Below are 18,897 nucleotides of genomic sequence, written 5' to 3'. Positions count from 1 at the left end.
ATAATTCTATCAAAGAACGGTACAATACTATCAAAGAATACAATATCAAAGAACGGTACAATACTATCAAAGAATACAGTATCAAAGAACGGTACAATACTGTCAAAGAATACAGTATTCTACATACTATCGTCCATTGGTGATTCCAGTTATAACAAAAATGAAACTGAGTAGATAACAAATTTGGTAATATCAAAGAATACAGAAGTACATAGAAGCTAGTATTAAAAAGTTAGCATAGAACCTCAACAACTGAAAAAAATGAATAAATGCATTTAATTGCTAGCTATTTGCTAATTTAAAATCCATAATTGCTAACTTTATTAATTAATTATTTAATTAGTTATTAATAATTGAATATACAAAAACGCTTTTTCTCATTTCTAAGCAAAACAATGAAGTTTTCTAGTGTTTTTTGTTTGTGTATCCGGCTCCTCAACTTAATTCTTATATCCTTGGGACACCAAATTCGTGTCTAAATCGTCAAAAAGATGCATAAATTTTTAGTTAATTAGTATCAAAAAAATTAAAATACCCTTATTATTAAATGTTGAAGCCTAATTAACGTTCAGTGAATATTAAAGTTATTTCTCTTTTCTTGTTTCGTTTTTAAGATTTTTCATTGTGATCGTATTTTATTAATGTGCAATTTTTCTTTTCTATATAATGCAGTTTAAAAATATTTCATAATCATTAATAGATATTACTTTTGATAGTAATTTAATATTTGTACTTGCCCCTTTTTTTTATATATATTTTATGTAAATGTAAAATCATACACTTAAATTTAAATTTATTGCAACGGTAAATAGAGATATTTGTTAAAAATAAATAAAGAATTCAATTAAAAATTGCATCTGCGAATGGGATGATTTATATGTCAGGCAATTGTATTAATTGATTGTATGATTAATATAGTTTAACTTTTTGTTATAGGTGATCATCGTTGGATTTCTTTTAGAGTGACTTAAATAGCTACTTTTCGTAAATACAAATGTTTTTTATTTTTATATGCATTTCTGAAAGCAGACAAACAGAAACAAAACAAAATTAAATGCAATTACCTATAGTTTTATAAAAAAAATATAACTTCAAATATATTTATATATGAACCAAAGATTTTTAAAATATTTGTTAATATGACTTGTAATTAATTTTATTTTCACAAATAATTTCATTTCAATTTTCAAATTTCGAGCGAATGAAGGGTATTTAAATTTTTTTCTAAAAGATGGCGCTGAAATCATAGGTGATAATTCACGTGAAGTTACTATTCTGTGTTTTGTGAATATATTTTATGGTGCAATATGTTTTGATGAAAGATTTAAAATTTGAAGTGTTGTGTTTATATGTGTGAATGATTACAATGGAGGTAAGTTATAAATTAATTTTTATATGTTATACAATTTTGAATTTCATAAATTTTCACATTTTTTATTCATAAAATTCTTTTGAAATTACATATGTTATAAATATATGCAAAATAATATGTTCAGGCTTTATTATTTTTTTTATTAATACCACTGTCTATTAGTTTTTCATAAGTCAAATCATGTTCTTTTTAAGAAAATGAAGGTAACATTCATTACATTCATTTAAAATAGTTGATGTAGTATTTGCATAATATTATGCATGATTTATAATTTTTATATTATTACATATTTTTATTATTGTTCATAAATAATTCCAACAGCAAAAGATCAAGAAGTTTATGAAATTACAGAAACAGCATATTAGAGCTCATTCTTATATAAGAAGTTCAACATTAGACGATAGGTTAAAACCTCTCAATGTAAGCGTATTATTTCATATTTGCTTAGCAACTGCTCTATTTATTAAAATTTTATTTAGGTATACCACAGTATATCGGTCTACTTCCACTCTATCAAGCTATCGGTGTTATCTTGTAGGTGACAAAAGATGAAAAAATAGCAGGATGTGCTGCTTTATTAACAAGTTTACTTCGCACAGGTAAGGTTGTCATTTTTAATGGAATTAGGTCTAGTCTTAGGAATCAATAGTATATTCACATTGATAGTTGGTTCTGAAATTTATTCTTCGAAAATAAACAAAAAACAGAAGCATTGACTTAAGTTAAAGGGTAAGCGATAGAAATTAGAATTAGAAAGGTAACTGAAATAATAGAAGGCGAAGCAATAGAAAGTTACAGGCTGCAGGATTTAGTATCAAAGTTGGAAAATTGACATTAAAAATTAGATATTAAACTAATTTGTGATTTAGAAAATATAATAATTGATAGTTTTAATGATAGAGATAATTTATTTCTCTACAATATATCTTAACAATTGTATTTCTTATCTTATTAACATTATTTTTGTTTTTAGGTGCAAGACTGCAGGATCATAAACTGTCGTAGATCGCCTGAATTGGATTTATTCTCTACTTATTAATGTGAAGATTGAGAGACATAATTTCTCAAGGAAAATTAGGATGATTTCATGTTTAATAAATTAGGTAAATATATCTTAAAACTAACAAATTAGTAATATTAAAGATTTATTTATTAAAAAACAAAATATAACATATTTTTTATAAATATGAGCATACAAAAATAGAAACAATTGATTTTTTTGTTTTAACTCTGAGAGAACTGTGGGTATTTTATAACAGTATGTATATTTTTATTAAATTTACCTATAGTTTATAAATTAAAAGTTTCTGAATTTTTAATACGGTATCTTGTTTGTATTACATAAGTATTTATAGATTATGATACTAAGTATACTTTATGTTAAGCTATTTCAAATCTTATTTCTTTTGATTTTTTTGCAATATTATTTTTGATATAATTAACAAATATTCTATATAACAACTTCTCGTATTTGATTTTTACATAAATAAAAGCACATAAATCGTACTCTTTTACAACCCTGTACACGAAATTACATATGTATACAAAATCTATTTGATTGAACATGTAAAATATTTAATATCATATTTACTAGGATTTGAGAGAGAGAGAGAGAGAGAGAGAGAGAAAGAAAGAGACAACGTGCTTTTATATTTCCTGTTTTTGATAAATAAATCTACAAATCATTAACAAAGATTCTATTTTGATTTTGATTAATATAATAGACATAATAGTTAATTCCTTTTATCGTGTCATATATAATCCATTAGTATGTACATATATATATTCTAAAATATTAATCAAAGTAAAATTAGTTTTTAAGAAATGTTGAAATAAATTAATTTTTGGTGTGAAGCATTTAATCCTTATGTTAGAGATTATGCAGAATTAAAATATCAAGCTTACTAAATTATATAAAATATTGATCTTCACAAATCATTTATATTTATCATACGAATTGATCCATTTAAATTTTTTTTTCTTGGCTTTTTTTAACTGAAAAATAATATTTTAATGAAAACTTCTTCAAAGAATATGAGATTAATTATTTATTTAAATAACTACTTACTCGTGATTAATTTCACGGTGCCATCAGGTTTGAATGAGGATTGAGCTTTTTTATCTTTAGATATAAAACCTAATCCATATTCAACCTTATAAACTGGTAAAGGGATCACGGTAGAAGACACGGGTATCATTACTGAAACAAATAATTATTACATCTATCAATTAATAAATAAATGATACGTAATTATCGATAGGTGTGAATACAAAAAGTTTTTAAATAAATACTTCAAATCGTTAGATTCGATTAGAAATTCGTTCGATACTAGGTGAACATGATGTATCTTGTTAGGTGTATTGCATCTGTGTTTATAATTAACACATAATAAAGGGATAATTTATACAAAGCTGTCAGTTCGTTGTTGATCTCCGTGAACTGCGGATGTTATTTCAAGATTTATGAGTAACTAAAAATATTTTACATATACATCGATCCATATAATAATAGTAATGTATGTATTTTAATCATATTATAATATTTCAGATTTTGTATATATATGCTTTATTGAGTCCATACAGACTATATTTTTATCATTTCAGATTATAATATAAATATAAAATGTAAATAAAATATATATATAATAAATATAATAACACAAATATATTAAATATAAAATTGTAATAACGTATTTTATAATAAACAATATTTGAATACTACTCACAAAATTAGGATATACAGACAAGTTCAATTTTACGTCATCGTAGTTTTACAAATATCCGAACTATGTTATTACCGACGAAGCAATTTCCTTTTTACTAGAAAAATCCCACGAAGACGGTATTAACTTTCGAAGTACTAAGAATCTCTTATTGTCTAACGTCTTTCTATTCCGACTTTATTAAAACACGTCAAACAATTGTAAGTCTTTCTAATAAAAAGTTCTTCTTTCTCATACACACTCTTTCTCTTTCTCTCTCTCTCTCTCTCTCTCTCTCTCTCTTTCTCTTTCTCTCTTTTTAATTTAATTCACTTTTGCAGTTAGAACGAAAAAGATCAAAGTTTCTAACTAAACACTCAAAACTTTAACAATTTAAGCTTTAAGGGATTAATATTGTTAGCTGACGTAATACTTGCACTTTGTGACAGAGCACATTTGATTACTATAGGTGATGCATCATGCTCTCTCTCTCTCTCTCTCTCTCTCTCTCTTTCTCTTTCTTTTTCTCTCTCACTCTTCCTCTCTCTTTCTCTCTCTCACTTTCCACATATCTAATCAGATCTCTCCTTCCCTTTTTCCATGTCCTCATTTCACAGTAGTAACCAAGGACGAGCTATCGACTTCCTTCTGTCGTCTTAAAGCTCTTCTACGTAGGTGGACGCCTCTGAATTCAATACTTTCGTCTCCGGTAACAAGAGATATTTTCTTACAAGCATCGATTCACCGAGATCGCTTTTCTCCCTTGAATATCAAGGAAAAAGATATATAAAAAAAAAACAATAAAAAAAGTAAATAGTAGATTGATAGGAAAAGTTGTTGCATATGAATTACGATCGAATTAAATAGTAAACAAGATACTACTTTTGCAATTGAATTAACATATAAGAGATAAAGATCGAGTATATTGCATTTTGAAGTTTTAGGTAAATAAGCTTAGACCGGTCAAACGACATTTTATTATTGAAATACTGAATATCTCTTATGTGAATATTAAACGCAATGTTACGTAGCTTTTATTGAGATTTTTTTGAGATTAATGTGTAAACATGTCTACATTTATGTATACTCTGTGTGTGTGTGTGTATATATAAATATATTTCTTTTTACGCGTGTACCAATGCAAACAAAAATTAATGTCACAGCACTTTCTATGTAGTTGTATGTCATAAGTTTACATAGTGACTTCGTTTGACGTTTGATTCTTCAGTCGTGTCGTGATTATCCCCGACGTGTTAAAAATATATACGCAGACACGCGTGATGAGGTGTGATATAAAAGGAGTCGCATCGTCAAAATGAAAAAATGACAGAGAGAGAGAGATTGTGAGAGGAAGGGTGTTAAAACATATGTATGTTTATTATGTAGTACATATAAGTAGATAAATATATATGTACATCCACACACAGACACACACATATACATACGTACATATTGAGAGCACACAAATAAATGTTATAAAACAGTCTCGTCTAGGTTTGGGTTAGACCACGAGTCTCAATTAGACTCGGGACTTTGGAGAGTTTGCTGTAGTGTCCGTTGGTGGTGGTCTCTCACTTTGGTTGCACGAGAAATGCAGACGCATTTCGAGATTAGCCGGGTATATCCCCGTGAATGCGGTAGACACGTGTATTAACGTTTAGCAAGTGGAAAGGGTCTAGTGGCAATGGTGCTTGTATTGTTAGTGTTAGTGTTAGTATAGATGTTAGTATTGGTGTTAGTATTGATGTTAGTATTGATGTTGGTGTTGGTTTTGGTGTCAGTGCCAGTACTGATACTGCTGGTTCATACTAACGATCGTAAACGTAGAGAAACACGCGTTAATCGTGACTGGGTGCCGCAGAAATCAAGAATACAATCTAACCCGGGATCACGGCCTCTCTATAATCCTCACCCACGCGTTTCAAACTGACGTCATCGTTCCGTTATTCTCTCACCTGTCAATGATCGCCTTATATCGAGAATGTTCTCCATTTTAAAATTATTAAAAAAAAAATCTCCGCTACGTTGTATTTTCCATACGAACAAACCTTTGGTTGGTCCAGATTTAATCGATATTTAGAGATTTATTTTTTCTTGTTTCTTTTTTTTCCTTCTTTTTTTTTTAAAATAATTAACGAAGTTCATTCTGGAGACAGGTGCAACGATCGTTATGTATATACTTCAGTTAAGCTCGCTGTCCATCATTATAGATGATTAATAACACCAATAGGAAGGTATAACGTGACATAGGATTCAACATGACACTGACATGACGTCGTCCTGTGATGTACTGTTAAACGAGAAAGAGAAAAAGAGAGGGAGAGAGAGAGAGAGAGAGAGAGAAAAGTAGCGGTAGAGGTATAATAGAAAATACAACGACGCTTATCATACGTTAATTAATTTCAACGAGGATTAAGGTGAAAGTTCTTTTTTACGCGGTTAACTTTTTCTTTTTATGAAAGAAAGAGAAAGAGTTTGAAGATGAGAGTCGTCAAGACCTATTTCGATTCGAAAGAGAAATATAAGCATTTGTTTCTCTTATCTTATCTCTTTTTTTTTTTTTATTTTCAATGTTTTCGTGTGCATGATTCTCAATGAAATTTGGGACATGCGATATTTCGTTCTCCTATTTTTAAACGATTACCAGCCCGTACAAGAGACGTCTCCCCCTCTCCTTCTCGTTAAACAGAAGATATTTTATTCGGTTTATTAAAAAGAAAAAAAGAAAAGAAATAAGTAACACGGGCAAAATACTTCTCGTAATTTTTTCTTTAGAACAAAATATTACAGTTTCAGTGATGATATCAGAATAAAATCGTATTAATAGTACACGAAAAATGTTAGAATATATTACCGTTGTCAAATTTACATTTTAAATGTAACTTTGAGTCAACTTCAAGCAAAAAATATTTATTATACCATATACACCTTAAACTTCGACGATTCGTAAGGAAAAAAAGAATAAAAAGTGAAAGAGAGAGAGAGAGAGAGAGAATGCAGGGAAAGGAAATTCAAACGTGAAAAATTTGTCCTAATTTCTTAATTATATTATCGTACTAAATCAACTTTGTTTACCTGGTTCAAAAACGTTGTCCTGATTTCTCTTGTAAATCGTAGGCTTCGCGTGAGTGATCGCTATCATTAACACGCAAATTGTAACAATCGTCCGTATGATCGTCCACATTTTTATGTTTCTTAAAGATTCTCGTTATTTTTCAATTTATTTCCTTTGGAGTTTATTATTCCAAGTTAACACTGTGAACATCGAGGAAAAGTCTCTCGCGATCGTCAGGTTTGCTTTGCGATGTTTGGATCGGCACTAAGCGGGCACTAGTAAAGAAGTGAAAACACTTGGCCACGAGTGGGGAAAGTCGAGAACGCAAACTCGCGAAATCGTAGGAAGAATAATATCCTCGAGGATATATCGGTGTTCCTCTCGATGAAAGATCAGACTCATTTTCTTCCTTTACTTTAACACTACCTTACCTATTAGTCCTTAACTAGTAGATTTATTTCTTAACGAGAGCAATAGAGAGAGATTGAAAATTTCTTGGAAATAATTTTACAAAGTGTAGGAGAGCGTAAGAGAAAGATAAGACGACTGAGAGTTTTTTTTTTTAATTTTTTTCTTTTATTTTTTTTTTATGTATATATATATATATATATATATATATATATATTTTTTTTTTTTTTTTCAACAAAACGTATTATTGATCGATCGTACGTTCTTAACTTCACCGGAGGCTGTACGATATTAATTACCATCTCATTATAGAGTTGTTTATTTATTAGCCACGATGAGCTTTCGATGGGCGCTATTTATAATCCTTGCTTTTACTTTTATCCTGTACGTAGGTACATAACAAATACACCTACATATGCATATATACCTTAAAGTTAGGGTATATTATTATTTATTATTTGTAGAATTTGCGAGGATGGATACACACACCTAGAGATGTTCCTTATTATTAATAGAAAATTGATAACAAATATAGTTTTTTGTTGGTCACGTTATAAATGAAAAAGTAAGATATTAAAAATTCTTATTGTTTCAATATAAAATAAAATAAAAAATACTTACAAAATGATATCGAGCATAAAAAACGAGACACTACGAAGGTGTTTGAGAATACACTCTGGGTGCGTCAAGGATTTATATTAATCATTCTCAGTAAACGCGTCAGCTTCCAGTTTCATCCATACTTGTACATATGTACAAGCATGCGACGTAATAGTCTAACCATAAACTAACTAACATGAGAAACTTCTCATCTCATCTTCTTTGGTATAATAAACGTTGATCGGGTCGTCGATTAAAATATTTCGATCATCGATAAAATCGGTTACTAATACTAGTTAACGGCCGAGCTATTTACTTATCTTCAATTTTATAATAAAACGTAGTTAATGATGAACGATGATTAGAAATTAATTAATCTTATATATATATATATACACACATCGTCACTTTTCTCTCTTCTCATTGGATGAAATAAAATAAAAAAAATAGATAATAATTAGAGAAGAAAATTGTACCACACTTAAGGTAAAAGAAGAGAAAAGGAGAGAAAGAGAAGGAAAGAGAGAGAGAGAGAGTGATAAAGAGGAAGATAATACTACTCGACCATTTCTAGGCATTTAGATTGACCTGATTAAAAAACCGTCGGATATAATTGCGGGACAAGTCCTTGTTTTTTTTTTTATCATCGATCGACATCATCGATGAGAAGTGTGCCAAAAGAGAAAATAAGTGAGAAAGAGAATAGGAAAATGAGAAAATTGACGAATATGCAGGTTTTCCAACGATAGCGACGCTAATTACAAATGGTCGACACCGGGCGTGACAGTGGCATGGTGGTTCAACAATGGAAACTGGGTTAAAAAGTGAAAGGATCGAGATTGAAGAAGAAAAAGGAGAAAGAGCGAAGGAGAGGAAGGGGGGGGCTAACGTGGAACTCCAATCGGCCATACGTTCGCACGACGAGAAGCCTCAACGTCGACGTATTCGACGATATTTCGAGAGACGAGTCTTCTCGTTGACGTCGTTTTCATTCTCTTCTATTCCCTCCTCAATCCCTCCCCCCACTCAATCTTCTCACCCTTTCTTCCTTCGTGCTACTGGCATGTATTACATATACACATTTACATATATGTACATATACGCTCATTCGTCGATATTTACTACGTGTATGGTTTAATTTTGATATGGGAATTTCTTTTAATACGCGACAAATAATTCCTCCATTTACTTGCACGGATTTTTGTTTTTATACGAAGTCAGAAAATGAATTTGGGTCCCTTATTAAAGTCACGTCGAACGCGTTTTAAACGAAACGAAATTAACATTCAAAGGCAACATCGTATTTAAAATTATAATGAGAAAAGGTTGGATTTTTCTTCTTTACGGTATTGACAGACCGAACACACCGACGAGAGATATATTACATTTTGCTTTTTTTTATTTTTGTAGAAATTTTCATAATTATTTTATTGCATAAATATATAAAGAGAAATATTTTTCTAAAATTATGCCAGATTTTCTAAGCAAAAAAAGAAAGATTTTTCTAAGGTTTCTTAACGTGTTAAAAAAAAAAGAAAAAGTAAAGAAATAAAACTCTAACGGTACGGAGAGAGTAGATCGAGGGTAATTCGCGTAGATCGAGGGACTTTACAAAGCGTATTCGACTATAAAAAAAAAAGAAGGAAATAAAGAAAATCAAGAGCTATTTCGAGAGAACGTGAAGGACAACAGACAGTTCAATGACGTTTCTCATGGTGAATTTTTTCGCACTGCATTTAAAAAATAAAAGAGGTTTGCCAAGAGCGAGTCATAAAAATGGAGAGGGTTGCGTTTTGTTCTATCCTTCTTCCATTTCCACCCTCTCCGTCCGCTATCTTTCTCTCGCGCGCACACACACACACACACACACAGCTCCCTCCCCCTTCTCTTACTGCCTTTTTATCGTTCTCCATAGTCCTTCGGCTATCTTTCTCTTTTACCAACTTTCTCTTTTTTACATTAATTACCCAAAGCCGTGCTCCCCTCTTTCCCTTCTTCCCACATCGTCCACATTTACTTATTCGTCATTCCAGTTTCCTCATTTTCCAACGTAACGACGCATATCGACGAGTAACAGAACCGACGCAAACCAGACGCTTATTTAGCCGTTTTCCCAGTTCCTTTCTTTTTTCAAATGCGAACCTTTCGATTCTTCCAACCAATATTCCACTTAATTTCACGAATTTTTACCAACCATAGTTTCGTTCATCTTCTCGTTTCCTCATTAACTATAAATCCTTTAAACTCTTACCGACTCGACTTCCTGTAATGCAAACGATCGTACGTGTCTATCGTTCGCGACAACGATCAATAGCTGGATTTCAACGAACAGTATGTGCTATCTATCCAGCCTGACGGACTTTACTACTTAATGAAATGGATTCATTTTGCAATTTTGCAATTATAATATTGATATATTAAACATATTTGATCTCGATTAAATTACAATAAACTAATAATAAAAGCTAGATTAATCATTACAGTTTTTGAACAAATATTTTATCATTTCGTTTGTACTATTTTTTCATATAGAAACTTTGTAGATAAGTAGGAAATAAAATACATTATCTATAAAATATATTTACAATTCTTATTTTATCTTAAGATACACGCTATATTATTATTCATTATAATATCGAATATTTTATCCTAATCGTGAAGATAATATTTAGAAAAATTTCGTAGTGGAATATTTGAACTTGTTAAAATGTTTTAAGCGTCATTGTTTGTTACATCATTATCGTCTCAATAGAATGATAATAATTAAGATCTATTAATGAAATAATAATCGGTTATTTGTGGTAAATGTATAAGCCGAATGAAGAGGATCCCTAATTGAATTGTCCACAATCGGGAAAATCGTTTGGAGCGTTTTATCGTCCACCACCTTACCAAACCGTTCTCAAGAGGAGCAACGTTTCCCCATGAATATTTAACGTTCTTATGGAGTATAAATTAAATGGAATTACGGCTTAAATCGTCATCGTTAACCTTTTGACTTTGGTAAAAGATAGATATTATTATTATTATTATTATTATTATTATTATACAAACGAACGAGACGATCTTCTTCCATCGCAATTTTCAATGTAAAAGAGAAAAAGATAAAAAAGTAAGAAAAAAAGAATCCCTCATCGTCGTGTCCTTTTTTAATAACGGTTATCTCTCGTGTCGCGTGCAAACGAAGCACGAAGCTTCGAACGAGAGATGAGTCTTGTTGAGTGATCGCACGATCGTTAATAAAAATATGCAATCATGTGAAAGAACTGGTCGAGTAAAGTGAAACATGTCTGATGAGAAACGTATTTCAGATAATTTATTAAATATTTGTGATTCGTCGGCCAACAGGCAAGCTTATAAATTAATATTATGAATGTAAATGAAATATTTAAAAATAAAAGTACTCTCTTTTAACTACACTTTTAAATGCAATGTAAATATCAATATAATATAAATGCCTGAGTAATATATTTTACTAGTATTATTATTATTATTATTATTATTATTATTATTATTATTATTATTATTATTATTATTATTATTAAAATACTAAAATTATTAATTATTATCACATATAATAAAAAATGTACAATATATGATATATAAGTGAATTTGTGTATATATGTATGAACTCAGATAACTATAGAAAAATTTTAATACCACGACGGATTAATGCGTAGTTATTGGCACAACGAATCATGGAAATTTGGAGAAGACACTGAGATCGTTTTGCGTTCCATACGAGACACGTGAATTTTGGCGCATCCTATGCCTGCATCAGGACGCATCTACATATGTATAAGCACGTATATCATAAATTTGCATTTGAAATAAAACTCGCACATGTACAACTCGTCTCGCTTTCTGTCTATTTCTCTTTCACTTCGTTTTTTGTTCTTACGTATGAACGTAAATAAGTATAAATTTACATAATCTAAAGATTATCACATCATAAATGTAACTTTTATAATTTGAAAAAATCGTAATCATAGGTTGAATGTCGATGGATAAATTGAAATATATATATTATTATATAATTACAAAAATATATTATTATTATATATAATTAAAAAAATAAAAAAAAATTGATCTTTCGAATCGTCAAATAGGTATAATAATATCAACGGAGGTGTATATTTTAAGTGCAGATATATCATGGTTTCACAGATCATTTGCCACGATGCTGTTAGGTCATCGCTGTCAGTAACACTCGTTCGATCCCTTCCATTTGCTTTAGTCGAGATGGATGAAACTATTTCAGCGTGTGCTGCTACGGGTTCGATACAAGCAGAGGGTGGAATACACAAACGAGTCGATTATACGTTACCAACTTGGAATGCAGTCTCTCGATGACTATTAGTTTATAAGTAAACATGCAAATTGAGAGAGAGAGAGAGAGAGAGAAAGAGAGGGAGAACAAAATATTGTTACATAGATATTATACATTACTACAGAAATAATAAATATATCTAATTATCATATGATTTAATTCTCTAATATTATATATTTAATGTAATTCTATTTTGGATTAATTTTTTTCCTCTTTTGATTAAATACATAAAATTTTATTCGTATATTTTTTTATTTTTTTTTTTATAAAAACAATATTTTATTCAATATATAAATATATATAGATATTGCATTTATCATAATTTAAATTTATGATATCCTCATTGAACCTTTTATCAAACACATATTGAGGAAGAAGAGAGCCTATTGGATACGGATAAAGTTCGATAAGAAGACCAATTCTTCCTATCATGAAAGACGTACTTAATGATCTCGCAGTGATAACTTCGAGAAACGAGAACGTATGCGATACAGTCTTGGACGTTTTCCTTTCGAGCAATCGAACCATGAAAAAGAAAGAAGATCGAGAAAATGGTAAATTATTTTTTGGGGACGTATACCTAACTCTCGTCTTTGCTTTAACTGATAAAAATCGAAAAAATTTATGAAAGTAATCTCTTTCTCTCTCTCTCTCTCTCTCTCTCTCTCTCTCTCTCTCTATTTTTTTTCTTTTGGTGTTTAACAAATTATTTTTTCCTAATAAAAAATAATATACCCGTATAAATAAAAAAGTTGATAAAACACCAAAATAAATGAAGACATGTTATAAAAACAATGAGATTACCGTAAAGCACCGAAACAATACTTCAAACAAGATCGAAAGCATGTATTTTTATTCGTAGTAACACGAATATATCGACGCACCTGTGTATAGTTATTTTATTTTTCCTATTTGTTTCTCTCTTACACGTTTAAAACATTAATCTCGGAAAAGAGAGCACGCGAGGAAAACGCGTATCCGCTGACTCTCCAAATTGTAGTTTATTTTATTGGATTTTTTTTTCAAATACTTGTTAAAACTTGTCACGTATAGACGTAGAGGCTATAAAATATCTCGATATTGATTTCAGAACCGATTCATTTCTTCCCAGCAGTTCGTCGCGTCTGCTTCATGCAACTATATACGATATATGCATACGTATGTGTATGTATAGGTGTATCTGTGTATGCCAAATCACATATTTACTACATATACATACAATCGTAAGCTGTGAAAGCGGTGGTCCGATAACATCTGATATTCATGAAAATTATCTGACAACCGTCAAACTCCATTGACGTTCGTCACAGTGGAAAAGAGGAATTTTTCTATACCTATATACATACATACATACAAACATATACATATATATATATATATATATATATATATATATACATTCCGCATTGTCACGATTTATGGTCGACTGAATCAAACCATATCAAGGCTCGATACAACGATTTTCACTGGATATTTCATACTAGAGTAAGGGAGAGAGAGAAAGAGAGAATATATGCAATTCTATATTGTTCATCGTTCACCTTTTCATATATTCATCACAGGTATTGTATGTATTCAAATATGTTATTGAACGAAGTAAATACTTATATATATATATATATGCATGTATAAGTCTTATATTTTCTTCGCGTTCAGAAACTCTCACAATTTACTCGTTTATTATGCAGAGACAGACATTTTATTCTTTTCTTATCTAACTAAAGGTTACGTCAGTTATTGCTTAGGTTGTATCAAACGAATGGTATTAACGTGATATTTCAATCTAAACTTTGCGAACAGGATTCTGCAATATTTATATCATTACACGAGGCTAACTTTTCATTTTATTTTTTATATTTGTTCAGAACCAAGTTTGTATGATATTTACAATGATCTTATGCATGAGTGCAGCAAGCACCGATATATTACACGAGATTTAAATATGAGATTAAAATATGTATTCGGATAGATCTTCTTTAAAAACCTTTAACGAGTAAAAAAACAGAAAAAGGTTCCTCCAACTTTGCAGGGAACTCAGAAAAATATTGTTGGCAACAATCTCATCAAAATTCAATCGATTAAGCACATCTCTACGTATCCATGCGGTTGGTAAGAACTTTTATCGGTGAGATCAATGTCACAATAATCAGGATCAAGCATTGGTACACTTATATATTTCTGTACTTTTCCAACCGAGAATTCGATATGGTCGTCTTTCATACATTTTACACGAATGTGCACTCAACATAGCACAATGAACACCCGGTGACTAAGCCACGTTTCCGGTTTATCGAAAGAAATCCGCTCTACTTACCCTCGCTTGTTACGTTCGTATTAAATACAAATAAAACTATTATACGTGCACATGAACACACATACAGATACAGATTCGTTCGCAATCATTCACGCAAAAGGAATCGAAGAGGATGCGATTGATCCATGGCCCAATCCCACTTATAAATTACTTCATATTCACCATTACTTTCCGATACGGAATCAATGAAATATTAACGCGTGATTTATTACACAATAATGACTTAAGGCCTCGAGGAAAAAGAAATATCGAATGTCGTTCGATTCTTCAATTTAATCGTAACAACTTGCGATTCTCTCTCAGTTATACCAACATTGAGAATATATAATAGAAAAAGGAAAGTAAGCACATGATTATATGTATCCCTGACAAATAACCGAACACAGCTATTCTCGCTTGGCCCATTCGCTCGGTTGGGCGTCATAGGGTTCGAAAAGAGGGTGGCTCAAGGTGGTGGTGGGGACAGGGGGATGAAGAGGAGAACGTAGAGAGAAGTATAAGAAGGGTGCAGGAAACAGCCCTTGCAACGGGCTGCGAGTCTTACAGCGTTAATTGCAAGTACTTCCCTCGGGGTACCGCAACCGGTACAACACCCTCTTACACTCACTCCCTTTTTTCTCTTTCTCACTCTCCCTTTTTTCTCTTTCTCACTCTCTAACTACGACCAGTCATCCTCCCACTCTCTCTATCTCTCTCCCTCTCTCTGTTTCTCGGTTTAAGGGTACGAAGGGATGTTTCGCGCACCCCTTTTTCCCTTTTCATGCTCGCCCGGGCCCTTTCATTCCTCGCCAGTGGTTAAAATATTAGGATTTCTCTGAGGTCTCACAGTCGGTCCTCTTTCCTTCTTCCTCTTCCTTCTCCTCCTCTTTCTCTTCCTCATCCCTAATACTACTACTCCTTTACCTACCCTTAGATGACTCGCATCGAAAGAGAGAGAGAGAGAGAGAGAGAGAGAGAGAGAGAAAGCATCGAAGATTCGCAAATCAAAGTCATTTTCTAGTTCTTTCGCGTTCCCTTCCATCGTGAACGAATTGCTTTACCTTTACTCGCATTTCGATCGACGTGAATAACAAAGGTAAATAAAAAGGAGAGAAAACAACAGGAAGAGAAAGAAAGAGAGAGAAAAAGATAGGGAAGGAAAAAAGATATTATCGGGATTTTCATGTAATTTGCATTTTGAGTTCAATATATTCCATGGTGATGCAAATAATTCACTGTTCATAAATCAGTGGTATAATATCGTTGCAGTATGGGCAAAGCGCCATGATATTTTCCCATCCTTGCGAATCCTTCGAAAAATGGTCTCTTTTTCTCTGTCTCTCTATTTCCTTTCCTCTTCTTTTTTTCTCTTCTTGTTTTTCTTCTTCTCTGTTTTTACGATCTAAAGCGAAACTTACAACATTTGGGGGTGACTGGCATAAGCATAAGGAAAGAAGGAATAAGGGATTCCAAGAGAAAGAGTGAGATAAATAGACAACAAAACTAACGACGTGGGAATGGAGAAGAAGATTTTGTCGTTGGTTGGTAAGAGATAACGAAACTTGGATGGTTTTGTATATGTGTGTGCCTGTGTGTGTGCGTGCGTGGTGCAGAGAAACCGAGTCACTTTCATGTCGAGGGCTCGCGTTTTTCTTCCGTGTACTTACGGCTTCTCGCGCTTGCGTATCAACGATTATTACAGCCTTTACGTGCGAGATGTATATAGTAGGTAGGTAGGTACGGGCTCGATGGGTAAAAGGGTGCGTTGAATCGCGCGTTATTGCTCGTTAGTCTCGGAAAACGCAACAACGTGACCGAGAAATTGATGAGAACGAATTTTACAAAGGAGGATGAGATAGAACGTTTTAGCAACCTCTGCGATCTCTTCTTTCATAAGTAAAAATATAATACGCTGATATTTTTAATTAAGATAAGTGAGATTTTGTTGTATCGCACAATTACGAATAGAATAATGAGTACTTTCTTGATTAGAAAATTGATATTTTTGTATTTTTATATCAAGTATGATAAATCTTATCAACTTTAAATAGAATAATACAATTTTGCGAGCCGCTATTATAATATTGTTTATCGCGTTTTATAGTATTTCATTTAAATTTTGTTCGAATTTTTAATGCTCAATTCAATTATTATTATTATTATCAATATGAAACGCATTAGATTTTTGCTTATACGTATTAGTCAGTCTAAAAAGTGTTAAGTTGTATTAATGTTAGCAACATTCAGTGTGGTATCAGTTTAATAAAAACAAGAAGATACATTAAATCTTAATTGCAAGTTAAATCACAGTACTAATTATTGATGAATTCGTCGACCTCGAACTTGGTACTTTAAGGGGTTCGACTTTATTATCTCCCATGGGAACAACTATGACGGACCCTCTTAGCAGGACACCCATTGCTTGACACGCGTATAATAGATATATATATATATATATATACACCTATATATGTATGTACATGAAACATATATCTAAACTTAATAGAGAGAGATAGAAAAGGATCGCACTTATAGGCACGTAAATCAGAGTGCATTACAAATGCCATGAAAATTATGCGTCAAACGATTAGGGTCGGCATTAGCAGGATGAAGGGATATTTGAAAGGTTTATGCAATTATGTCAACCTAGATCCACATTAACTAAAAGCGGTTTACTTGCAAATGGAGACACGTATCAAATAATCTGAAAACTTATTCTAACATATGTTTTTTGTAACTTTGCTCTACCAAAGACTTACAATTTAATTTCTTTTTCTTTTATCATTCTCTTATTATTCTTATCGTCAAAAAAGAAAGAACTAAATTGTTTGAATCTATGATTATTAACAATACCGTCATTTTGTATCCAATAATTGTGTACTAATTCTAATATTTTAAATGTTAGGAGAAAAAAGAGATTATCTGGGACACCCTCTGTGTGTGCGTGCGTGCGTGCGTACGTACGTATGCATGTATGTGTTTGGACGAAATAACAGAAGGACCGATGAATAGGAAACTCGTTAAAAAGAATTCGGAGGAGGAAAGATGAGGACCGAGAGGAGCAGAAGAAAAGCTATGCAAAAGCTTGGTAAAGGGACGTCGAGTGTCTGCCGGCGCTTCTCTGGCCTGTGTTAACACTTCGCGCCTCCCTTTTACGTATTACTACCCCTTTTCTCTTCCTCCTTATTTTTCTTCTCCTTCTTCTTCTTCTTCTCCTCCTCCTCTTTCTTCAGCCCTTACTCCTTCTACCACCCACCCACTGACACTCCAACCCATCGTCGAATCCCTTCGTGCGCACTCGAGAGAGAACTTTCGGGAAAGGGAACAACTTACGCATCCGAGTCTCGTGAAATAGCCAAGGGTATATATGTATATGTATTTGTATAGTTATATATATGTATATGTATATGTATATGTATATGTATATTGGGCCGAGAAGTCTCGCAAGGGCTAGATACAAATCGCCCTGTTTAAATGAAAAAAGTTTCAGGCATTTTCGTGAAAAATGCGAGAACGCATTTTCGTCGTCGTTTGATCCTCTTGAAGAAGTAAAAGAAGTTAAGAGAGATAGAGAAAAAGAGAAGAGCAAATTAATACTTTAAAAACTATTCAAGCAGGCAATTACTTGTTTTTTCTTTCCGACAAATCTTCGAAAGAATTCGTTATTTAAATTGTTTTAAAACAAGGTCGAATATTTTTTAAATATATGCGTACTTATATATGTACGAAGGAGTTACTTGTGATTCTTTTCTTTTTTTTTTTTATCGATTCGTATGAAAATTAGAAATATTCAAAGTCATGGTCTTAAATACTATATTTTTTTTCTTCTTTTTTTATTGACAAGATTTATTAGAGTGTGTTATGTAATGAACAAATAAAATACTAGCGTACAAAATAAAATAATGCATACTACTTAATCATTTCAACGAAGCTATTAGAGAAATGAATGCATAATAAAATCCAATATCTGTTACATCGATGATAATAAAGTTTAAATAATATTCTATTGAATAACGTCGATGTCTGATTCATTTAATTATAGGAATCATCGATCTCGCGTAATCGATATTTCGCATTCTCCGATGTAAAACTTTCTGCGGGGCATATACGGAAACTTGCATCGCACCGATTGGCATA

At 31.6% G+C, this 18,897-nt stretch overlaps 1 protein-coding gene and 1 long non-coding RNA gene across 2 annotated transcripts; one reads left to right on the top strand and one right to left on the bottom strand.

Annotated features, from left to right (window-relative positions):
* The first annotated feature begins 1,290 nt into the window (after positions 1 to 1,290).
* LOC122519793 lies at positions 1,291 to 2,534 on the top strand. Its single transcript, XR_006304367.1, has 3 exons — positions 1,291 to 1,372; positions 1,852 to 1,971; positions 2,346 to 2,534. It is a non-coding gene; the product is annotated as an uncharacterized LOC122519793 (long non-coding RNA).
* Positions 2,535 to 3,325: 791 nt separating this feature from the next.
* On the bottom strand, positions 3,326 to 7,587 carry LOC122519792. The gene is made up of 3 exons (XM_043639491.1): positions 7,150 to 7,587; positions 3,441 to 3,572; positions 3,326 to 3,367 (listed from the first exon to the last, which is right to left on the bottom strand). Exons 1-3 carry the CDS (start codon positions 7,256 to 7,258, stop codon positions 3,339 to 3,341), a joined length of 270 nt encoding a protein of 89 aa, XP_043495426.1. The 5' UTR covers positions 7,259 to 7,587; the 3' UTR covers positions 3,326 to 3,338.
* Between the last annotated feature and the right edge of the window lie 11,310 nt (positions 7,588 to 18,897).

The sequence above is a fragment of the Polistes fuscatus genome, unplaced genomic scaffold, assembly GCF_010416935.1.
Source record: "Polistes fuscatus isolate 324 unplaced genomic scaffold, CU_Pfus_HIC Scaffold3, whole genome shotgun sequence".
Lineage (NCBI taxonomy): Eukaryota > Metazoa > Arthropoda > Insecta > Hymenoptera > Vespidae > Polistes > Polistes fuscatus.
This window is presented reverse-complemented; position numbering and strand designations above follow the sequence as displayed.

Coding starts and splice junctions, on each gene's coding strand:
- LOC122519792 (XM_043639491.1), bottom strand. CDS start 7,258: ATGTGGACGATCATACGGACGATTGTTACAATTTGCGTGTTAATGATA. Junction 3,573..7,149: donor GGACAACGTTTTTGAACCAG/GTAAACAAAGTT, acceptor TATTTGTTTCAG/TAATGATACCCGTGTCTTCT. Junction 3,368..3,440: donor CACCGTGAAATTAATCACGA/GTAAGTAGTTAT, acceptor ATTATTTTTCAG/TTAAAAAAAGCCAAGAAAAA.